Source organism: Rhinolophus sinicus, chromosome 16 (assembly GCF_057876585.1).
Source record: "Rhinolophus sinicus isolate RSI-liver-muscle chromosome 16, RSI-T2T, whole genome shotgun sequence".
Taxonomy (NCBI): domain Eukaryota; kingdom Metazoa; phylum Chordata; class Mammalia; order Chiroptera; family Rhinolophidae; genus Rhinolophus; species Rhinolophus sinicus.
The window spans coordinates 74466299-74488343 of NC_142516.1; the positions used below are offsets into that span (position 1 = coordinate 74466299).

Consider the following 22045-nt stretch of genomic DNA (forward strand, 5'->3'; position numbering starts at 1 on the left):
CAGCCAACTAGCCACAGCTGATGGCCATCCAATCACAGTTGATGGCCCTTTAGTACCTGAGCCAACACCTTTCCGTATGAGGCCGAGAGCCTGGAAACTGCACTCCTGGCTCTGTCCCCACAGTCTCCAACCGAGCCACCAGCGAGAATATAGTGGTATGACTCCCCTATCTATGGCCCCGTTGGTGTTCCTTTTTGGCCTCATCATATCCTGTGTTCTTACGTGGGGAGCAGGACCAGAGTCCCCGCATGACACCGTGCATGACAAGCATATTTTTGGTAAATATGCATTATTTATAACATCAATTATGTCTTATGACTGATAGATTTTTAAATTGGTCCTTATACACTGGAAGAAGGAGAAGAATGGAATCCTCCAGAAGTTAGTGCAATCTATGAGAACCCAGCATAAAGCTTTACTCCTGACATTAAAGAGAACTTGAATAAATACCAGTTTTCGAAACACTAAGTTTCTTTGCCAAAATTCAGATTCTTATCTCAAAATGATTGGTCAATGTGTTTTCTCTCTTTGACATATTTTTTTTACATTTTAACCAAAAAGAGCCATTGAAAATATCATTGGGGCAGAAATAATGACTAGAGAAGCGCTGAAATACACAGCAGTGTCTCTCACACTTTAATACACAGCTGTTGTTCGGACGGCCGGAAGGCCCAGTTGGTTAGAGCGCGGGCTCTCGGCAGCAGGGTTGCTGGTTCTATTCCTGCATGGGATGGTGGGCTGTGACTTAAAAACCGAAAACAGCAACTGGACTTGGAGCTGGACTACGCCCTCCACAACTAGATTGAAGGACAACAACTTGGAGCTGATGAGCCCTGGAGAAACGCACTGTTCCTCAATGTTACCCAATAAAACAATGAAATTTAAAAAGAAATCATGAATTCTTATTAAAAAAAATACATAGCTCTTGCTAAACATTTGAACAATTTTACTGCAACAATACAGGTCCAGGAAGAAAGGAAAGTGAGAGGTAGAATATGCCAGAGCTGGTGTTCGGACCAGTGGGCCAGAGAACCTTCAGTCACCTCGTTAGGAAAACCAGGCAGGCCCTGGGACATACTAGGGGCATACCCACAGCCCTCACGTAAAATAAGTAACTTTCAATATTTAAATATTTCTACAATATTACTAGTTCTTCACAGAAACATAGGTTTTTAAAAACATAAATGTATATAACTATAACCCCCTTGGCACCTTATAAAGAAATGCTCGCCCTCATCAAAAGTGCTTACATCTTACATCAGGGCATGACATCTGATGTCATAATTTAGCTCAGCCCAACAACACACACAACCGATGGTAGGTGTCATGGAGGCTTGGCCTGCATGCATTCAGCCCAGCTATTGGCCAAGGACCTGTTTTGAATCTGAAGCAGACCTCTGCCATTCCCTTCTCCCCCGTAGCGCGCACACACACACACACACACACACACACACACACACACACAGGAGCTTCCTTGTATTAAGTATCTTTTCAACAAATTTACACTTACGTCATTAGTTCAGCAAGACCACTACCTCCTCAAGCTCCAACTCTATGGAAATCAGAAAAATATCTGCAAAGCAAAGAGCTAGGGCACTGAGGGTTTAAAATGTGTATTTCTCTTTCTCAAGTATCACTGCTCTGAAATTTACAATGGCTGAAATCAGTTGCCTCCTATTATGTCAAGTTTTATAACACTTGTTTTTGGTGATGGCCACAGTGGTACCAGTTACTCTCCATTGGCAGAAATCTCAGGTATTTTTTAAGGCTGCATTTTTAAAAACTGTGATAAAATTCATATACCATAAAGAATTTAACCACCAAAATTTACAGATGATTATGTATAGTGCAAAGGACACCTTCAAAAAGACTCTTTACAACCAATATGAAAAAGACCGTATCAGGTACTCTTAACTAATCTGTGTGTGGTAATGTTTAATGGAGATGACTCTTGGATTCATGTTTCCTATTTAAAGACAGCTGTAGCATCTAGGTGGACTGCTCGACCAAAAGGCCTTGAAATTTTAAATTACTAGGAAGTAAAACAGACGACATCTGCTATGGACAGCTAACCCTTAAGCAGGGCCTGGTTGGCATTCCACCCCCCATAGGAGAGGCCTCACCTTACCTTGACCTATAGCTTAACAATAGGTCATCCCCCTATGCCTTCAGCTCCCAATGTTCCCTGTTTCACCCAGTTCCCAGTTTTAGAAAAATCTGCAGGCGTCATGCTCCCTGACTTAAAACTATATTATAAAACTCTAGTAATTTTAAAAGTATTGTATAGGAATAAACATAAACATATAGATCAATGAAACAGAATAGACATCCCAAAAATAACCCATGCATATATGGTGAATTAATTTATGACAAAGGAGCCAAGAATACACAATGAGGGAAGGATAGTCTCTTCAATAAATGGTGTTGGGGGAACTGGACAGCTATATGCAAAAAAGGGAAAATAAATAAATAAATAAACAAATAAATAAGTAAATTCAACCACTATGTTACATCATAAACGAAAGTGAACTCAAAATGGATTAAAGACTTAAACTAAAGACCCGAAACCAGAAAGTTCCTGTAAGAAAACATAGGCAGCTCCTTCACATAGGTCTTGACGATGATTTTTTTAATCTAACACCAAAAACAAAAATAAACAAGTGGGACTACATGAAACTAAAAAGCTCTGCACAGCAAAGAAAACCATGAACAAAATGAAAAGGCAACCTACTAAATGGGGGGAAATATTTGCAAATCATACATCTGATTAGGGACTAAAATCCTAAATACATAAAGATTTCACACACTCAATAGCAAAACAAAAAACAAAAAAAAAATTCATTAAACAAGGGCAAAAAAATCTGAATAGACATATTTCCAAAAATAACATACAAATGGCCAACAGGTACGTAAAAAAAATGATCAACATCACTTATCATCCGGGAAATGCAAATCAAAAGCACAATGTGATATCACTTCACTCCTGTTAAAATGGCTATTATCAATAAGAAAAAATAACAAGTGTTGGCAAGGATGCGGATAAAAGGGGACCCTTGTGCACTGTCAGTGGGAATGTAAATTGATGCAGCCACTATGGAGGCTTCCAAAAAAATGAAAAATAGAACTGCTCTATGATCCACCAATTCCGTTTTTGGCATTTTCCCCAAAGAATCTGAAAAAACTAATTTCAAAAGATGTCTGCACCCCCATGATCAGTGCAGTGTATTTACAGTAGCAAAGATATGAAAATAACCTAAGTGTCCATTGATGGGCGAATGGATAAAGAACTTGTGGTATATGTATAAAATGAAATATTATTCACCAATAAAAAGAATGAAATCTTTCCATTTGGGACACTGATAGACCTATAGGGTATTATGCTAACTGAAACAAGTTTGATATAGAAAGAGAAATACTGTACAATCTTTCTTATATGTGAAATCTAAAACTGAACAAATACATACATACATACATACATACCAAGATCATACAGAGAAGAAATTGGTAATTGCCAGAGGTGGGTGGGGGGAAGAAATGGGTGAAGGGGATCAAAAACTAAAAATTTAGAAATAAGTGTAAAAATTGTGTAGTCTGTAGTTAATAATCCTGTATTGTATATTTGAAAGTTGCTAAGAGATCTTAAAAATTCTCACCAAAAGAAAAACATTGTAACTATGTGTAGTAAGGAATGTTAGACTTATTGGGGTGACTTTACAATATGCACCTATATCAAATGATTATATTGTACATCTGAAACTAGTACCGGGATACCTCAGATATTGCGGGTTTGGTTCTAAACCACTGCAATAAAGCAAATCGTGACAAAATGAGTCACACAAAATTTGGGGTTTCCCAGTGTATATAAAAGTTATGTTTACACTAAACTATAGTCTACCAAGTGTGCAATAGCATTATGTCAAAAAATTTAAAAATAAAGGTAGTGGTCATTGAAGGTTGGTGTGGCTGTGGCAATTGCTTATAATAAGACAAAGTCTGCTGTATTTACTGACTCTTCTTTCACGAATGATTTCTCTGTACTGCTGCTTGATAGCATTTTACCCACATTAGAACTTACTTTAAAATACGAACCAATCCTCTCAAACCCTGCTACTGCTTTACCAACTAAGTTATGTAATATTCTAAATCCTTTGTGGTCATTTCAACAATCTTCACAGTATCTTCACCAGGAGTAGATTCCATTGCAAAAAATCACATTCTTATTGCTCATCCTTAAGAAGCAACTCCTAATCCACTGAAGTTTTATTATGAGATTGCAGAAATTCAGTCACATCTTCAGGCTCCACTTCTAATTCTAGTTACCTTGCTATTTCCACCACATCTGCAGTTACCGCCTCCACTCAAGTCTTAAACCCCTCAAAGTCATCCAAGGTTGGAATCAACTTCTTCCTAACTCCTGTTAATGTTGATAATTGGACCCATTCCCATGAATTATGAATGTTCTTAATGGCACCTAGAATGGTGAATCTTTTCTAGATTGTCTTCAATTAAATTTCTCCAGATCCTTCTGAGGAATCACTATTTATGGCAGCTATAACCTTATGAAATATGTTTCTTAAATAAGACTTGAAAGTCAGAGTCACTCCTTACTCCCTGGGCTGAATTGATGATGTGTTAGCAGGCATGTAAACATTAATCTCATTGTACATCTCCATCACAGCGCTTGGGCGACCAGATACATTGTCAATGAGCAGTAATTTTTTGAAAGGAATCTTTTCTGAGCAGGTGTCACATGTTATAAACAGATGTGCTGTCATCCAGGCTTTGTTCTATTTATAGAGCACAGGCAGAGTAGATGTAGCATAATTCTTAAGGGCCCTAAGATTTTCAGAATGGTAAATGAGCATTGGTTTCATCTTAAAGTCACCAGCTGTATTAGCCCCTAATAAAGAGAGTCAGCCTGTCCTTTGAAGCTTTTAAGGCAGGCATTCTCTAGCTATGAAAGTCCTAATTGGCATTTCTTCCAATATTAGAAGACTGTTTCATCCACACTGAAAACCTATGGTTTGGTGTAGCCACTTTCATTAACTATCTTAGCTAGATCTTTTGGATAACCTACTGCAGCTTTTCCATTAGCATTTGCTCTTTCATATAACACTTTGACGTTATGGAGACGACTTCTTTCCTTAAACCTCATGAACCAACCTCTGCCAGCTTCAGATTTTTCTTCCTCAACTTTCAGCCTTCATGGAATTGAAGAGTTAAGACCTTGCTCTGGGTTAAGCTTTGGCTTACGGGGATGTCATGGCTGATTTGACCTCCTATTCAGACCACTAAAAATTTATCCATGTCACCAATAAGACTATTTCAATTTAATATTTGTGTGTTCATTGGAGTGGCACTTTTAACTTCCCTCAAGAACTTTTCCTTTGCATTCATAACTTGGCTGTTTGGTGCAAGAGGCCTAGTTTTTGGCTTATCTCAGCTTTTGACATGCCTTCCTCACTAAGCTTAAGCCTTTGTAATTTCTGATTTAAAGAGACAGACGTGCAACTCTTCCTTTCACTTGAACACTTAGAAGCCATTGTAGGGTTATTAATTGGCCTCATTTCAATATTGTTTTCTTTCAGGGAATAGAATAATAAAAGATATTTTTTAAAAGATGCACGTTTGTTGAAGGAAAATAGAATGTGTTTTTTGGATAAAGAAGATATAAAGGACAAGGGAGAGAGAGAGAGAGAGAGAGAGAGAGAGAGAGAGAGAGAGAGAGAGAGAGAGAGAGAGAGAGAGAGAGAGAGAGAGAGAGAGAGCTGATAAAGGAAAAAAAGGAAGCAATTTTCTCCTAAAGTAAAATGACTGTTTTAAAATAAAAAGGGAAATACAGGACAATAGCTGAAAAGTATATGAAAGTTTAATAAGGTTTATGAAAGTTGCAGAAGATTTTTGGAAAAGGGATCTTGAGAAAGGAATTTTATGTGTGGCCAAACTAAGATTTTAATGGATAAGTCAATTGCATCATTTATATGTGTGTATACATGAACTCTCATCCATTGTTTAACCATGGTCATTTTTAACTCTTTTGTCACTTATAGTTATTATTTTACTCTACTTTTACAAAAGTGTTTCCGAAAAGATGTCTCATCTTCAGAGAGATTCATGGAGAGGTCGCTAATACTTACACCACAATACAAAGTTTTATAAACTTTCTCACAACAGTGTTAAACTTGGTGAAAATTTGCAGAAATCTGTGGGAAACCTGGATTCATAAAACTGCTAACAAAAAGATCCAGATCAAGAATAACAGGGGGCTGATTGAACTGATGGAGATAATTACAATTTTTTCTTATGACTTTTTGTTTGAAGATATTACAGTTTTCTAACTTTTCCAAATAGAAGAAATAATTTTCTCCTAAGCTGCCTATGACCTATGATAATTTGATAAATTGTAACTTTGTCAGAATTGAAACATTTACCTTTTCCTCTCTACCTGATCCCTCCAAAATTTAGACATTCTTAGTGAGTATTCCTATTTTCATGAGCATGCCACTATTTACGTAAGTTCAATAAGAATCTGCTCTCCTTATAACAATATAATTGGAAACACTGACTATTTTCCCAGTGTTTGACTGAAATGTCATGTTAAAGACAGGCAGCTTTCCCAGATATGACCAGACAATTTTAAGGAAAAAGGTTGACTTATAGAAGTTTCCTTGGAAAAATCGGCCTGGTACTTTTTTTTACAGGGTTCCAAAGAGCTTTACCAGGTCAACCAATGTACTTAGATTTATCTGCTTTGGTCTCCAATTCATTAAAAAAAAGACAAAGAAATTAACCACAAAAATTTATGGATGATTATGAATAGTCGAAAAAGACACCTTTAAACACTCCTTTTATAACCAAGAGGAAAAGGATCGTATCAGGTACTTTTAACTAATTTGTGTGTGGCCAAATTTAATGGTATTGACTCTTGGATTCATGTTTCCCATTTAAAGAAAGCTCTTGAATCTAACTGGACTGATCAACAAAGATTTAAAATTTTAAATTACTAGAAAGTAAGACAGATGACATTTGTTATGGACAGCTAACCCAAGACCCAGATGAGGCCTTTATAATCAAGACCATTCTTCCTTCTTTCCTTACTTTAGTACCTTCCTATCTTCAAATAATATGAAAGGCCAAGCACTCAAAATGTTATGCTTTCCTTTTCCTCTTTAATTTCTACCTGGATTTTTTGCTCTTCTAAAACTTTGTTTTGCAAAGGTCAATGTTATAAAGACACTCTGACAATGGGTGCTCAGTGTTTTGAGTGATCACTAAGGCCTGAGACTTCATGGGAAAAACCTCAAGAACCTACAGAAGATGATTGTCCTTAAACATAACGGTGAAGACTTCCTGTGTTCTGGAGCAATTGCTCAAGTGTGGACTAAGGCTCGTAAGAAAAATAAAACCACTTTCCCTTCTATGTGTGACATAACATACTGGGAAGGAGTCTTCCTGGCAACGAGAGAACAACAGTGCTATTAATAAGTGATCAGAATTGGTTTCCCATGACTGATCAGTGAGGCTTTCAAGGAATGACCTTAACAAAAGGGGAGAAACACCAAAAGTAATATAAACAGAACCACATTAAAATGGAGTCAGAGCTGCTCTCCCAGAGGACGCACCTTGCTCATATTACCCCTCAAACCTTTGTAATGTTAAAACTGGGCAAAAGAACCTTTGCACTGGACCTAAAGCAGCATTTCAGCATAACAAGAAAAGAGGCATTATGACTACCGGGCTGAAATTTTAAAATATTCTTTAGAACTAGCATCACTATGGGCAGAAAATAAAAAAAATGCTTTAGAAATAGCATCACTAAGTTAGCTTGTCTGCACATATAGAAATGTGTTCCTTCTATTCATGTAATTGTTCCTCTTCCCTTTCTCATCAATACCCCTTGCCTTGTCTCTTAATTGAAACCCTATCGTGTTTCTGCCTCAATCAGTGCTTCACAAATAGCTATTCTTTTGGATCTCAAATAAATGCCTGTTGCCTTTCATTTTGGTCACTTACTATTAGGTTAAATGTTTATAAATGTATTTGTAAACAATTCAAAGAATTATCCCAACAATTCATCAATAAAAACTCTAAGGCCCTGCATGTGTCTGTTTTTATTGGCAGAGCCAAAAGGGGAGGTCAGAGAAGAAATAGCGGAGGAATAAACGTGTGTGTGTGTGTGTGTGTGTGTGTGTGTGTGTGTGTGTGTGTGTCAAAGCAGCAACGTTCAGAATTTCTGAACCAAGGAACAGGATGGAATTTCATACTGTTTTAAACTCATGAACTCATTTAACTCATTTTCACTGATGAAAATTGCTCTGTCTCCTAGGGACTTTGAGACTCCCACAGGGAATTCACAGGGACTGCCCAACAATTCCAGTCAGGGTACAAGGCTTAGTTCTTGTTTCTCCTCATGCTTTATGACTAAAAAGAGCTCCTTGTGCTTTGCTTGTATTTTGTCCTGAGAAGCAATGCAGTCCACGTCCCCGTTTCCCGTATCTCATCAACCCACGTTACTGGGACGCAGACCCCAGTGTCACTATGTTAGAATGTCCTGCCCGGCACGCTCTGCCACAACGCAGGTGTCCAGGCGATTTCCCCTTGAAGACACTATTACCAACCAGCGGGCTCTCTAGTTGCCTCCCAGGACACCCTGCTTCTGGGCAAATCTCCAACTGCTCTCGACAGGATCCACAGACTACCCACCGCCAAGACTCAATCAGATTCCTCAAAACCTCTCCCCAGAATTCGTGAATACCCATAAATAAAGAGGCCCCCTAAGGATCAAGCCCATAATAAAAGATTATAAGGCTCAGGGCCTCATTATCTCCTGTACAGTTCCATTTGGCAGGGAGGAGAGAGGACCATTCATGTTTAGGGCTCAGATAACATCCTCTAGTGGAGGAAGTGGTGTTGGGGAGTGTGTGTCCTCTGGACACATGCCAGCGAAGAGATAAAGAGGGAAAAGCCTGGGTCCCATATCAGTAGGACTGTGCCTCTGGATCTCCCAGGAACAGATATCAGCTAGTTGGTTATGTTGGTTGTACCTTGTGGATACCTGAGTGAAATAAAATGAAATGCTATTCCAACCAGAAGTTTTAAATATTTATTTAAGGTGGTGTAACATTCTAAATATTTTGGCACTTAACATTTTACAAAATATGAATAAAGGATTTGCTCTATAATGCAAACTATTACAATGGCAGTTTAAACATTCTCATGATGAGAACGAGTACAAAGTGGTTTCATAAAAGGAAAAAGGTATCAGAAAAATTAATATTGGACACAGAAGCCAATCTGAATGAACATCAGCTGGTTTTATCTCAGATGATTTGACCATCAAAACAAAATAAAACTAGTAACGCTACTTAAGGATCATAACCTACTGTTTTCAACAAAAATCTGAGTCTACACAAACATAAATTTAAAATTCTGGAAAAAGGGAAACTGTTGCATACTATGATGAGGACAGGAGGAATACTGGGAAAAGTAGCATGATTTTGCCACTATGGTAAAATTGATTTGGGCAATGACCAGAAATAAATGCTAAAATTTGAGAAAATGAAGGATTACAGCGACATACTGAGGTATATAGCTTGAATATAGCTCATAAAAATACTTACTGACTTTTTCCCAAAGACACATGAAAGATACCACATTAAACAAATGATCCAATTTAGTATCGCTATTCATGGGACCAATTAACAGTATGCATCCTGGTATGATGTATGGAGAAATCTTCAATAACTCTTTTGTATTACTACAGAAAATACACAAGCTAAATGTAATCATAAGAAAACATGAAACAAATCCTTGTATTTACATGATTAATAATAGAGAAGAGCTCTGTTTTATACATCAGGGTCATTCAGGGTATTGTCAGGGGTTCCCTCCACGTCACTCTTCTGATACATACCCAGTTGTCACTTTTCACAGAGGTCACAGTCATAGCTTTGTGAGAGCTGAGGGATGTCTAAGACAGGTCAGTAACAGACAGGTCCAAACCTGTAAGAGCTCAGCAGAGAACAAGTTTTTTCTTCCTTGCAAAAGTCACACTGTCAGAGGAGAAAACTGTTCCACGTAGTAATTCTTGAACCCTGACTCCTTCCATTAGCTACTCTTCCATCATCACTGTAGGAGAAGGAACAGCAGAGAATGTATAGGATGAACATGTCTTCATGGGACTTGTTTTACCACTGACAGTCATATTTCACTACCTAAAATTTGGTGATTCTCTTTACTGCATTAGGATGAAAGAGTGCCTGGGAAATTTAGACCAGTCGTGGGCCTAAGGACTAAAGAAAATGGTTATCGGTGAACATGCAGTATGCGGGATACGGGTCTCATTTTATTACGTTTATTATTTATATATATATTATATTGTGGATTGACTTCTGGCAGGATTTCCCAAACGCATTAACTTCGTATCTTTCATGTGCTCGATATACTATGAGGTCTCTACTGCTCTATGAATTTTCTCCTGTACTGAGAAGGGAGGCTTCTGCCTGAAGTTATCACACATTTATTGCATTCTACAGTTTTTTCATTATATGAATTCTCTACTCCGTGAGATTCAATCTTTGACAGAAAGCTTTCACATTTTCATTACACAGTCAGTATTTCTCCACAGTGTAAGTTTGTTGATGGTTGAGTTCATACAGAATATTTCCTTTATTCAGTACATTCACAATGTTTCTTTCCCCAGAGAATTCTCTGATGTACAGTAAGGACTAAACTTATCGCTAGTGGCTAAAGTCTATAGATTTCAAGGTTTTCCTTCCAGAGTAAGTTCTTGTGACAGACTGAATGTTTGTGTCCTCCCCAAATTCATCTGTTGAAATCTTATCCCCAAGTTGCTGGGATTTGGAGGTGCAGGCCTTTAAAGGTGATGAAAAGGACCCAAAGAGTTCCCTTGCTCCTTCCCACATGTTAAGACACCGCAAGAAAATGGCTATCTACAAACCAAGAAGTAGATCCTCACCAGACGCCAAATGGACCAACACCTTGATTTGGGACTGCCCCTTTCCAGAACTGTGGGAAACCAATGCTTTTTATTTAAGCCAATCAGTTTATTTGTTATAATAGCCTGAATGGACTAAGACAGTTCTCTTATGTTTAGTGAGGCCCTTCCTGAGGAACTTCCATGTTCATCGGCTTCATAAATTGTGGCCCCTTCTCTGAGTTCTGCAATCTTTTCTTGACCCTGACTTGTAATTTTCCCTAGAGTCTTCATCTTTAGGATTTCTCCCCTGTGACTTCTCTGATGTTCTTAAATTGTGATTTCTGGCTGAAGGCATTTCAAGTTCCACAACTTTTACACTGTTTTCCATGTGTGTGAGTTCTGTGAAGTAATGCAAGACTTGATGTCTGGATGAAAGTTTTTCCACAATCATTACATTCATGTTTAACACCCTGTGAGTTTTCCGATGCTCTCTGAGGTTTGAATTCTGGTGGAAATCTTCCCTACGCACATTTATAAGGTTTCTCCCTGGTGCGAACAAGCGGATCAAAATATGCCACCCCAAATTATGCCACTTTGGCAAAAGGATGATCTTCAGCTGAAAGCAACTGAAAAACAGTAGACACAGAAAAACCTTTTCATAACCTTCACCCATCTGCCGAAAGGCAGGACATAAATCTCCCTTTATAAATGTGTTCCCCATACCCTCTGTGTATAAGCAAGAGCAGACAACTCGTGTCATTGGAGATGACACCAACTAATATCTGCATAAACAAATCTTCAGGAAATAACACTTACATTCCATTGGTTTCCCCGTCTATTTACCTGCCCACAACTTACCACCTGTGTAAGTTCTAAACACTTTTCCCTTGTGTGGACACTTCTTTGCAAATGTATTGTCCTTTTGTTAAAATGTCATATAAGCTGACAGGACTCATCACCTCAATGGAGTTTTCATTTCATTTATGTGACGCTCTCCATATGTATATGAAATAAACCTTTTTCTCCTGTAAATGTCTTTCAATTTGCAGGGCTCCAGCCACTGAACCTAACAGAGGACAAAAAAAGTTATTTTTCCTCCCCTTGGCTTTTTACATCTGACAACTCTCTTAAGATTTTCTCACATTACCACCTTTATAGGATTTTTCACCTTTGTGAGTTTCTTGATTTTTTCACAGGTGAGTCTCATTGCTGAAATTGTGTAAATCACTGCACTCCCCTGTATGAATTGTCTCATAAGTTGAATTTTGAGAGTTTAATTGCAAACAAAAGCTGTTCTGCATTAGTTACATTCATAGCGTTTCCTCCCAGAATGCAGTCCTGACGAAGTATAAGGACTGACTTCCAAAGAAAAATTTCCTCACATTTCATACATTCATATGATTTTCCCCCTGTACGAACTGTCTGATGTCCTTTGGATATGACATGAAAATGAAACTCTTCCAGATTCATAGGGTTTCTCTGCTGTGGTGAGTACTCTGATGTTTTCCAAGGTTTGACTTCTGGTTGAAAGTTTTTCCACATTCATTACATTCATAGGGTTTCTCACCTCTGTGAATTCTCTGATGTTTTCTAAGGTTTGACCTCTGCCTGAAAGTTTTTCCACATTCATTACATTGATACGGTTTCTCCCCTGTGTGAGTTCTCTGATGTTCTCTGTGGTATGACATGGAGGTGAAAGCTTTCCCACATTCATTACATTGATAAGGTTTCTCCCCTGTGTGACTTCTCTGATGTTCTTTGAGGTATGACACGGAGGTAAAAGCTTTCCCACATTCATTACATTGATACGGTTTCTCCCCTGTGTGAGTTCTCTGATGTTTTCCAAGATTTGTCTTCTGGCTGAAAGTCTTACCACATTCATTACATGGATAGGGTTTCTCCCCTGTGTGAGTGCGCTGATGTCCTCTGAGGTTTGACATGGAGGTGAATGCTTTTCCACATACATTACACTGATAGCGTTTCTCCCCTGTGTGAGTTCTCTGATGTTTTGTAAGATTTGACTTCTTGTTGAAAGTTTTACCACATTCATTACATGTATAGGGCTTCTCACCCGTGTGAGTCTTCTGATGTTGTGTAAGCTCTTTTTTGCATGTGAAAGTTCTCCCGCATTCAACACATTTATAGTGCTTCTCTCCTGAATGAGTTCTCCAATGTATATTCAGGACTTGCTTCCAGAGGAAAGTTTTCCCACATTCATTACATTTATAGGGTTTCTCCCCTGTGTGAGTTCTCTGATGTACTCCAAGGCATGCACTGCTCCTGAAAGTTTTCCCACATTCAGTACATTCATATGGTTTTTCCTCTGTGTGAGTTTTCTGATGTTCTCTGAGGTGTGACATGGAGGTGAAAGCTTTTCCACACTCATTACACTCATAGGGTTTCTTCCCTGTGTGAGTTCTGTGATGTTTTCCAAGGCTTGATTTCCAGGCATAACTTTTACCACATTCATTGCATTGATAGGGTTTCTCCCCTGTGTGAGTTCTCTGATGTACAATGAGGGATAATTTCCAGGGAAAAGCTGTCCCACTTTCATGACATTCATACATTTTCTTACCTGTGTGACTTCTTTGATGTAAAATGAGTGATGACCTCCTAAAGAAAGATTTTTGACATTCATTACACTCATAGTGTTTTTTCCTCACATGAATTCTCTGCTGTACAGTGAAGGCTGCCTTAGAACTGAAACTTTGCTCACATGTCTTATGATCACAAGATAGCTCTAATGTGTGAGTTCTCTGTTGCATGTCAATGGCTAAATTGTAGCTCAAGTTTTTCCCACACTCAAGGGGTTGCTCTCCTGTGTGATTTCTCTGATATTCTCTAAAATGAGCTTTTTGAGCAAACGTTTTCTCTCTTCTATCAGTTCTCTGAAGTTTAGCAACCATTCTGAAATTGTTCCCAATTTTATTACATTGATCTTCATGAAATCCATACTGACCCTTCGCTGTGTGAATACTTGGAGAGATAACAAGGGCTGATTCATCACATAGGTTTCTTCCAAATTTATAATAAAACCTCTCTTTTGTGTAAGCACTCTTCCATGTAATGGAGGCAGTCTTATCATGCAAAGCACTGCCACGTTCATTATAATCAAAAGACTGCCCCAAAGTAAGTTCGTCCTCACAACTATTAATAAAAAATTGGGAAGACTTCTCTGCAGTGTTTGTTCTCTCATTTCTAGTATTGGAATGAGACGCATTAAATTCACCAGTCTTCTTTTTTGAGTCATTATGTGGAGCCAATGGGTAGAGACAAAAGTATGTAGGCTGCACAGTGTCACATGTAGAGATTATTTTTCTTGAAGGAACAATGTCTGTGCCCACATTAAATGGTTTTCCTGAAACTTTCTCTTGCTGTGCAGTCACTGGTCTGTTGGTGGTGAATAAAACTTGACATAAATACTTGTCTTGGTTTACCTGGCTATTCCCTAAAAGAGCACGTCGGTAGTCTTCTAAAAAAGAGAAAGTTAAAAATTCCTTATGAAATTTAACATATTTTTAACGTAAAAGTCTTATAGACCTATGCCCTACTATATGTTTAACATTTTTATTTCTTGAAAAAGTCTTCCAACACTATAGTATTTCCAAGTATATATTAACTATACTCACTTTACTTGGGAGGCAGGAGGCTTGCTATAAGTGGAAAAAAGGAAAAACACTTGGAGGTGAACATCGTATGTATTTTGGCATTTTAAAATATAATTTTCAAACTTGGGCATAAAGGAATGAAATGATGAATTGGGAACATAATAGTTTTAAGAAAGTTGGGTCCCGGGGACAAACTCAGAGAACGTTTTGAATTCAACATCAACAAAAATACAAATAAAAAAATCATGCTTAAGGGTTTTTAGGGGTTCCAACAGAGAAAGGGTTTGGATTAAGGAGATTATCAGGGTCTAGGTTCTTAAACTGTCAAACGCAGATCAAAATGGTAGGATACTCATCAGTCTATATGCTTCCATTCGGTTGTTCCGCTTTCTCACGCTACATATCAATACCACAATATGTTTATAATGGAACACATTTCCTCGTATTTAAAGAAACAGTCCTAAAACCCAAGTTCTGATTCTGCAGTCATTCTTCGGAACACAAATGCACAAGAGGAAGTGTAAAAGTGACTGGAGGAAAACCACCTTTCCACCTGGATGGGATTCATTGCTGTATTCTGGCTCTGGTACTTTGGTTTTTATTACTGTCATTTAAAAGTAAATGTTTATTGACCAGAAAATCCTGAGTATCACCTTTTCAATATGCTCACTCATGTTCTTAAAACCAGTTTTAATGCTGTACCATATGTAACTCTGTTTTCTATACACTTTTCAACATATCTGATTGCTACTGATTGTGAGAACCTTAAGGATCACGTTTCAAACTGCTCCCATAAATTTTGGAAATATCGTTTATATTTAGCTATCATAAAAAAAATATTGTATACATCTGAATATTATTCTAGTCCGAACCATACTCCATGCAAGCATGTCAGGCTTTTGCTAAACACCTCAGATGATGCACAGCACCCAAGCCACCCACCCCAAGAAAGATTAAAGACTTAGGATATATCTTTCTAGAAAATAAAGTTTCACATTACCTGTATATACTTTATGCATTCAAACTATTCATATAATTCCACCAATGCACAAGTCCACAGTATTTTCTACCATAGTCTAATCCAAGCTACTTTCCGCTCCAATGGTTCATTTGAAAAAAAAACCACAAACAATCTGGTACTCACATTCTTTCCTGACTTCCCCGAACTTCCACTTTTGCAACACTCACACTCTAGATATCCTTTAAGCAAAACTATTTACAAACTAAACTTAAAATATTTTCTAAGGGTAAACCTAAAAAGCGACTAACAGGATATGTATGAAGAAAATCCCAAACACTGATGAATGACATCAAAGAACATCTAAATAAGTAGAGAAATGTGCTATGTCATTAACCGAAAGACTCAATCTAGTAAAGATATCAATTACTGAAGTTATTCTATAGACTTAAGGCAAGTCGTATGGAAATCCCAGCAAGATTGTTTATAGACAAACTTGTTCTCAACTTTACAGGAAAAGGCAGAGACAGCACAATAGCTATAACAATTTGTTAAAGAAAAATAAAGTTTACCTTATGTTAGGATTTATTAAGTATCTATAGAAATCAAGACAGTGTAGTGTTGACAGAGAAATAAAAATATAGATCAATGAAACAGAAAAGAGAACAAAAATCTGACCAGCACACGCACAACCAAACGATTTTTGACAAAGGTTTATAAGCAATTCAATGAACCAACAGTCTTTTCAACAAATGGTGTTGAACAACTGGACCACCATACGCAAAATGATGAATTTTGGTCTATACCCATTATGTACAAATATTAATGCAGGATGTATCATGGATTTACAAGTAAAGCATAAAACTATGAAATTTTAGAAAGGAAAAAGAGGAGAAAAATTTGGAGACCAAGGGCTTGGTGAGGAGTTTTTAGACATAAGAAGAAAACAATCCATTTTTTAAGATGTATTTAATTGGATGTCATCAAGATTGAAAATGTTTATGCAACGAAAGACCTCGTTAAGAGTATGAAAAGGGTGGGTACAGTCTGGAAGACAAAACAGGCAAAAGACGGAACAGGTATACGTAAAGATGATACATATATAGCAAGTAAGTATGTGAAAAGTTATCCAACATTATTAGCCATCCATAAATGCAAACTGAAGCACAACAAGGCATTGTGCATCAAAATTAGGACAACCGAAAATTAGAGATAATAACAAATTACCTGATAAAATAAAATAAAATGCTAATAATGTTGCAAAAAGAAAATGGATCTCTCATACACTAACGGTAGAAATGTAAAATAAAACAGCCTCTATGGAAAATTAGTGGCAATTTCTAATAAAACTAAACATGTACATACCACATGAACATGGAATTGAATCCTTTCGTTACTTTATCCCAGCAAAATGAAAATTATGTTCACAAAAAACCTATACACAAATATATATCGCAGCTATATTTACAATTGGAAAATACCAGAAACAACCCAAGTACCCTTCATTGGGTCAATAATCACTGACACAGGCAACAATTTGGATAAACCTCAACGGTACCATGCCTGGTTAAAAAAAAGAAAAATAAGTGAATCTGAAAAGGTTATATGATATATGATTCCATTTACATAACTTTCTTGAAATGACAAAATTTTAGAAATGAAGGGAAGATTAGTGGTGGCCAAGGGACACAAACAACCCCTAGGGGGATAAGGATAGGGAAGTATAAATACAGAAAGTAGGGGGCCGGCCCAGTGGCTCAGGCGGTTAGAGCTCCGTGCTCCTAACTCCGAAGGTTGCCAGTTCGATTCCCACATGGGCCAGTGGGCTCCCAACCACAAGGTTGCCAGTTCAATTCCTCGAGTCCCACAAGGGATGGTGGGCTCTGCCCCCTGCAACTAAGATTGAACACGGCACCTTGAGCTGAGCTGCCTCCCGAATGGCTCAGATGTTGGTTGGAGCGCGGGCTCTCAACCACAAGGTTGCCAGTTCAATTCCTAGACTCCCGGAAGGGATGGTGGGCAGCGCCCCCTGCAAGTAAAATTGAACATGGCACCTTGAGCTGAGCTGCCACTGAGCTCCCAGATGGTTCAGTTGGTTGGAGTGTGTCCTCTCAACCACAAGGTTGCCGGTTCGACTCCCGCAACGGATGGTGGGCTGTGACCCCTGCAACTAGCAACGGCAACTGGACCTGGAGCTGAGCTGCGCCCTCCACAACTAAGACTGAAAGAACAACAACTTGAAGCTGAACAGAACCCTCCACAACTAAGATTGAAAAGGACAACAACTTGACTTGGAGAAAAGAACTGGAAGTACACACTGTTCCCCAATAAAGTCCTGTTCCCCTTCCCCAATAAAATCTTTAAAAAAAAAGAGTAAAACGTAGGTACGTTCACCAGAAAAAAAAAAAATGAGAGAGAAAACATTAAAAAAAAATACAGAAAGTAGCACAGAGTTCTGTTATGCTAATGTAATAGTTCTGTATCTTAACTGTGGTGGTACTTACACAAACCTATTTATGGGATAAAACTTCATAGAGGTATACGCTTATATGAGTGTGCACACACACACAAAGACACAAAGGAGTGCAAGTTAAAAGAATAGTAAAAACTGAAAAAGATCAGTAGTAACCTAATGAACAGTAATGTACCAATACCAGTTTCTGGGTTTTGCTACTCTACTACAGCTACTAAGATGTCTCCACTGGAGCAACTTGGTGAAAGGGGACACAAAATCTTTATGTTATTTTTGCTACTTCCTGTGAGTCTATTTTACATCAAATAAAAAGTTTAAGAAATGCTAAATCAGGTGTATTTGATGTATTACTCTTATAAGAATTCCAAAGGAAGATGAAAAAATCAGAAGAGATGTTCACTTGTCCTTACATTAAATTTGTACATGTAAAGTATGTTACCAAAACAGTCATAAAACTCATCTACCAAGTTTTCCTGAATTTATCAGAGTACTGGTAGTACTTTGCATAATATTTACAACAGGTATAGTATTGTTAATTATTATCTTAAACATTTACTTAGCCTAAACCCTACTTCAGTATTTAAACCTCAAGTATCTTTTAGGTCAGTCATTTTCAACTGGGGATGTATTACAGACTTACTGATGGAGTTTTGTAAAATGACACTTCTCTAGACCCTACTCCAAACTTACGGAATCCGTATATTTGATGTTCTTATATATTAATGGGTATATTATTGGTAAACTATGACTCAGGATTCTTATTATAATATCAACAACTTTCTCTAAAAAACATTCATGCATTTTGATGAATCCAATGTAACACTCACTGACTTCTTTGAAAATAGGCTTCTTTGATGTTCTTAAAGATACTATGCCTAAAACTTTTCTTTGCAAGTGGGGTTATTATATTTTTCCCATCGAGAAAACAATAATTTTCTTGTCAGTACATTATTCTTATTACGAACCTACAGAAGACTTTTCCTATTTGAAAATGATTACTTACAATGACTAACCACAACCATCATAATTCTGACATCTATGCAGGATTTTTTTTTTTTTTTTTTAACTCTGATGCTTGTCTGAAAGCTCTTCTATAAGCTGGGCCAGAGTTTGTATCATCAAAAAAGGAAAATCTGAAAACCTCAGGAAAAGAGGGTGTACTAACTATTTCAAACTGCTCACACTTCAATGAAAAGATTCTTACAAACATGCTTTTGAGCTAACATCATTTAGAAACTTTCAGGTCATTAAGGTGCAGTGTCAGAATTTTTTAGTCAAGGTCCAGACAATCTCATGAGATTGGCAACTCAAGATCCAGCAGAGCAAGAATTAATTACATGTAACTGAATAATTAATTACATGTTAATTATATATAATTGATGTGTGGACAGAAACTTGCCTTAGGTATTGGCATTTGGGATAGCGATTTCAGAGTGAATCAATATGAAATACCTCTCCTCTCACTGGCTTTGGAGGTAATACTCAATGTAATTATAGAGTATTTATTCGTATTACAGATCTGAGTATAGACGAATAAAGCAGAGTCCATTCTTTTAGTGGATTTGCAGGAGGTGAAAAGTGCTCTTTGAAGAACTGTACGATATCTGGCACAGAGTATGTGAAAAGTCACATTTTCATGTGAAACAGCCAGGTTTGGGAGAGTTACAAAAAGGATTTGGGAGATTTACAAAAAGGATTTACGAAGTAGGCTAAAATATCCCATGATTATTTAGCAGAAGTAGGAATCTTAGCCAAAACTAAATGTGTAGTAATTCAAAAAATATAAGAGCCCTTCCCTGTGGCCAGGCATACTAAGAAATTTAATGAATTTAAGAACATAGAAAAAGCATACAATGATGGAAAGTGTGATGTAGGGAAGAATGTCACAAGGGTTGGTGACACTTAGGACACTGGATCAGATAAGCTCTGGCAACAAAGTAGGCAACATAAATACATCTGATGATGCAACAGGGGTTCACATTGGGCAGTCACTAATATAACAGTAATTTAAATTTAATATACTAAGTTACATGTAAACCCTACGTTTATAAAGTGTATGTTATTTTGTGAATCCAGAACAACTTGAATTGGATGTGTTATGTAAAAATGAGCTCTAATTAATAATAAAAATAACGAAGGCATTAAAGAGCAAGACTCTAGTTTTGGGGACTATTATTAGACAGTGAGCATATGAAAAGACTGAGCACAAAGAAAAACTAAAATGTCAGAAAGTGTTGAAAGATCAGTGTGAGGATGACCGTGATGAGCAATCAGCACTTTCAAGTGATTTCATGGTTGTGTTATGAGAGTAGGTAGCAGAACAAAATAACTATGCCAGAAGTGGAAAAATAAGGATTTCTGAGTTGTGAGAGAAAAATTTCATCTTCATTTGGTCATTTTGACAATAAAGACAGCATAACACTGAGGTGCAGCTGCCCTAAAGGTGGGATGAGGTCATCGGGATGAGGCAAAAAGGTTTAAATTACAGGAAAGGACGGCACAATTATGGAGGGAGTTACTGTACAGGAAGAAGAGCAGATAGAGCGGAGAGAGCTCAGAGACAGACAAATTCTGAGGAGAAAGAGACTGGGAATCAAACTTTATTCCCTCACAAAAATCCACTGTATGCCTATTCCTATTCCTTATTGTGATTGAGGTACTAGGGATACAACATTACACCAGGCCAACGACATGTGAGCAAGCACTCAGGGAAGCACAGACAAAAGTAGGATCAAATCCAAGGAGGGACTGAGCTTGGGAATCATGATTAGTACGATCACAGGAAGCAGAAAAAGTGTGGGAGGGAAGAGTAGGCCTCTGAAATTTTCAAATAGGACACATATGTGGAGATTTTGAAATATAATGTCAGAAGTCAGAGCAGCTGATTAGTCCTTAAAAGAAAAATAAAACAAGGGCATAGATGAACTGACTGCTGGAGATGAAGAGAGCTGCTATAAATAGGGCGTCGTAGAAGGACATACTTAGAAAGTGATGACAAGATCTGAATTCTTCATAGAAACAACACATTTGTGAGGAATATATGTAGCAAGCACCTCCCACTCATTACTCTGTCCCTTCCTACCGGTTAGAACACGGAAACCAAAACAAATGCACATAAATCCCTTCTCTATAAATCCACCTCAAACTGAGTTTTGTGGTAGGGCATAAAGCTGGGGCACGATGCCAATTTCCATATAAATGGCTTTTGCAGCTTTCTGCCCTGTCACCCTGTTCATAAATCAGTAGTCATTGTAGCACACAGTTCTTTCTGGGCTCTGTACTTTGTTTCAAAGGTCTATAATTATTCCCATGCCAGTACCATTCTGTACCAGTTACAACAGATTTACAATATATCTTTAGTACCTGTTAGAAAAGATCCTACACCATCCTGTTCTTCAAGTATGTTTATACACATGGGCGAGAAGTAGAATTTTAAAGTAATATTCCAACATATGACCATGATATATCTATCCATTTACTTCAGTTTTATTTCCCGTTGCTCAGGTTTTCAAAATTTCCATATTTGTGCAGCTGTATTTCTAAGTATACCTGCATTGTAAATTCTTATACAATACTTTCTCTCCTTTTTCCAGCATAGGACAGCTACTGTATGCATTTTATTTAAAACTTTTTATTCCACTGCATTTAATTGATTCCATTATAGCTTTATCATTACATATATATAAATTACATATATTTATTTATTTAAAGCAATAACTTCTGATGTACTTAAGTCTTCTCAAAATTCCTTGTTCTTCCAACTTTCCATTAAGGAATTCTATACCCATACACCAAACGTTGTGTGCAGTGAAGGGTTAACTCAGTCCGTTTGCAGTTTTCACATCCTACACATTCCAAAGAAATTACTGTCCTCTGACCAACTCTTGGGGGATAAATTGTAAACCCATGCGACATCCTGCCCGATGAGAGTGTCTTTACATACCTGGGGCTGGGGCCACACCAGACAGTTCAGGCTCACACTGGGAGTTATGGTTGGGGCCTTGGGCCTCACTGGAGAGGCTACACACAGAGTAAATAAGGTCAGTCACGCAGGTGCTACGGCACTA

General features: G+C 37.6%; 1 protein-coding gene across 1 annotated transcript in view; it reads right to left on the bottom strand.

Annotated features, from left to right (window-relative positions):
• Positions 1-9080: 9080 nt before the first annotated feature.
• LOC148755026 (uncharacterized) overlaps positions 9081-22045 on the bottom strand; it is a 38353-nt gene continuing 25388 nt past the window's right edge. The window contains exon 4 of the mRNA XM_088793313.1: positions 9081-14411. Coding sequence (XP_088649439.1) covers positions 12406-14411 — 2006 coding nt within the window. The 3' untranslated portion in view covers positions 9081-12405. The remainder of the gene's footprint in view (positions 14412-22045) is intronic.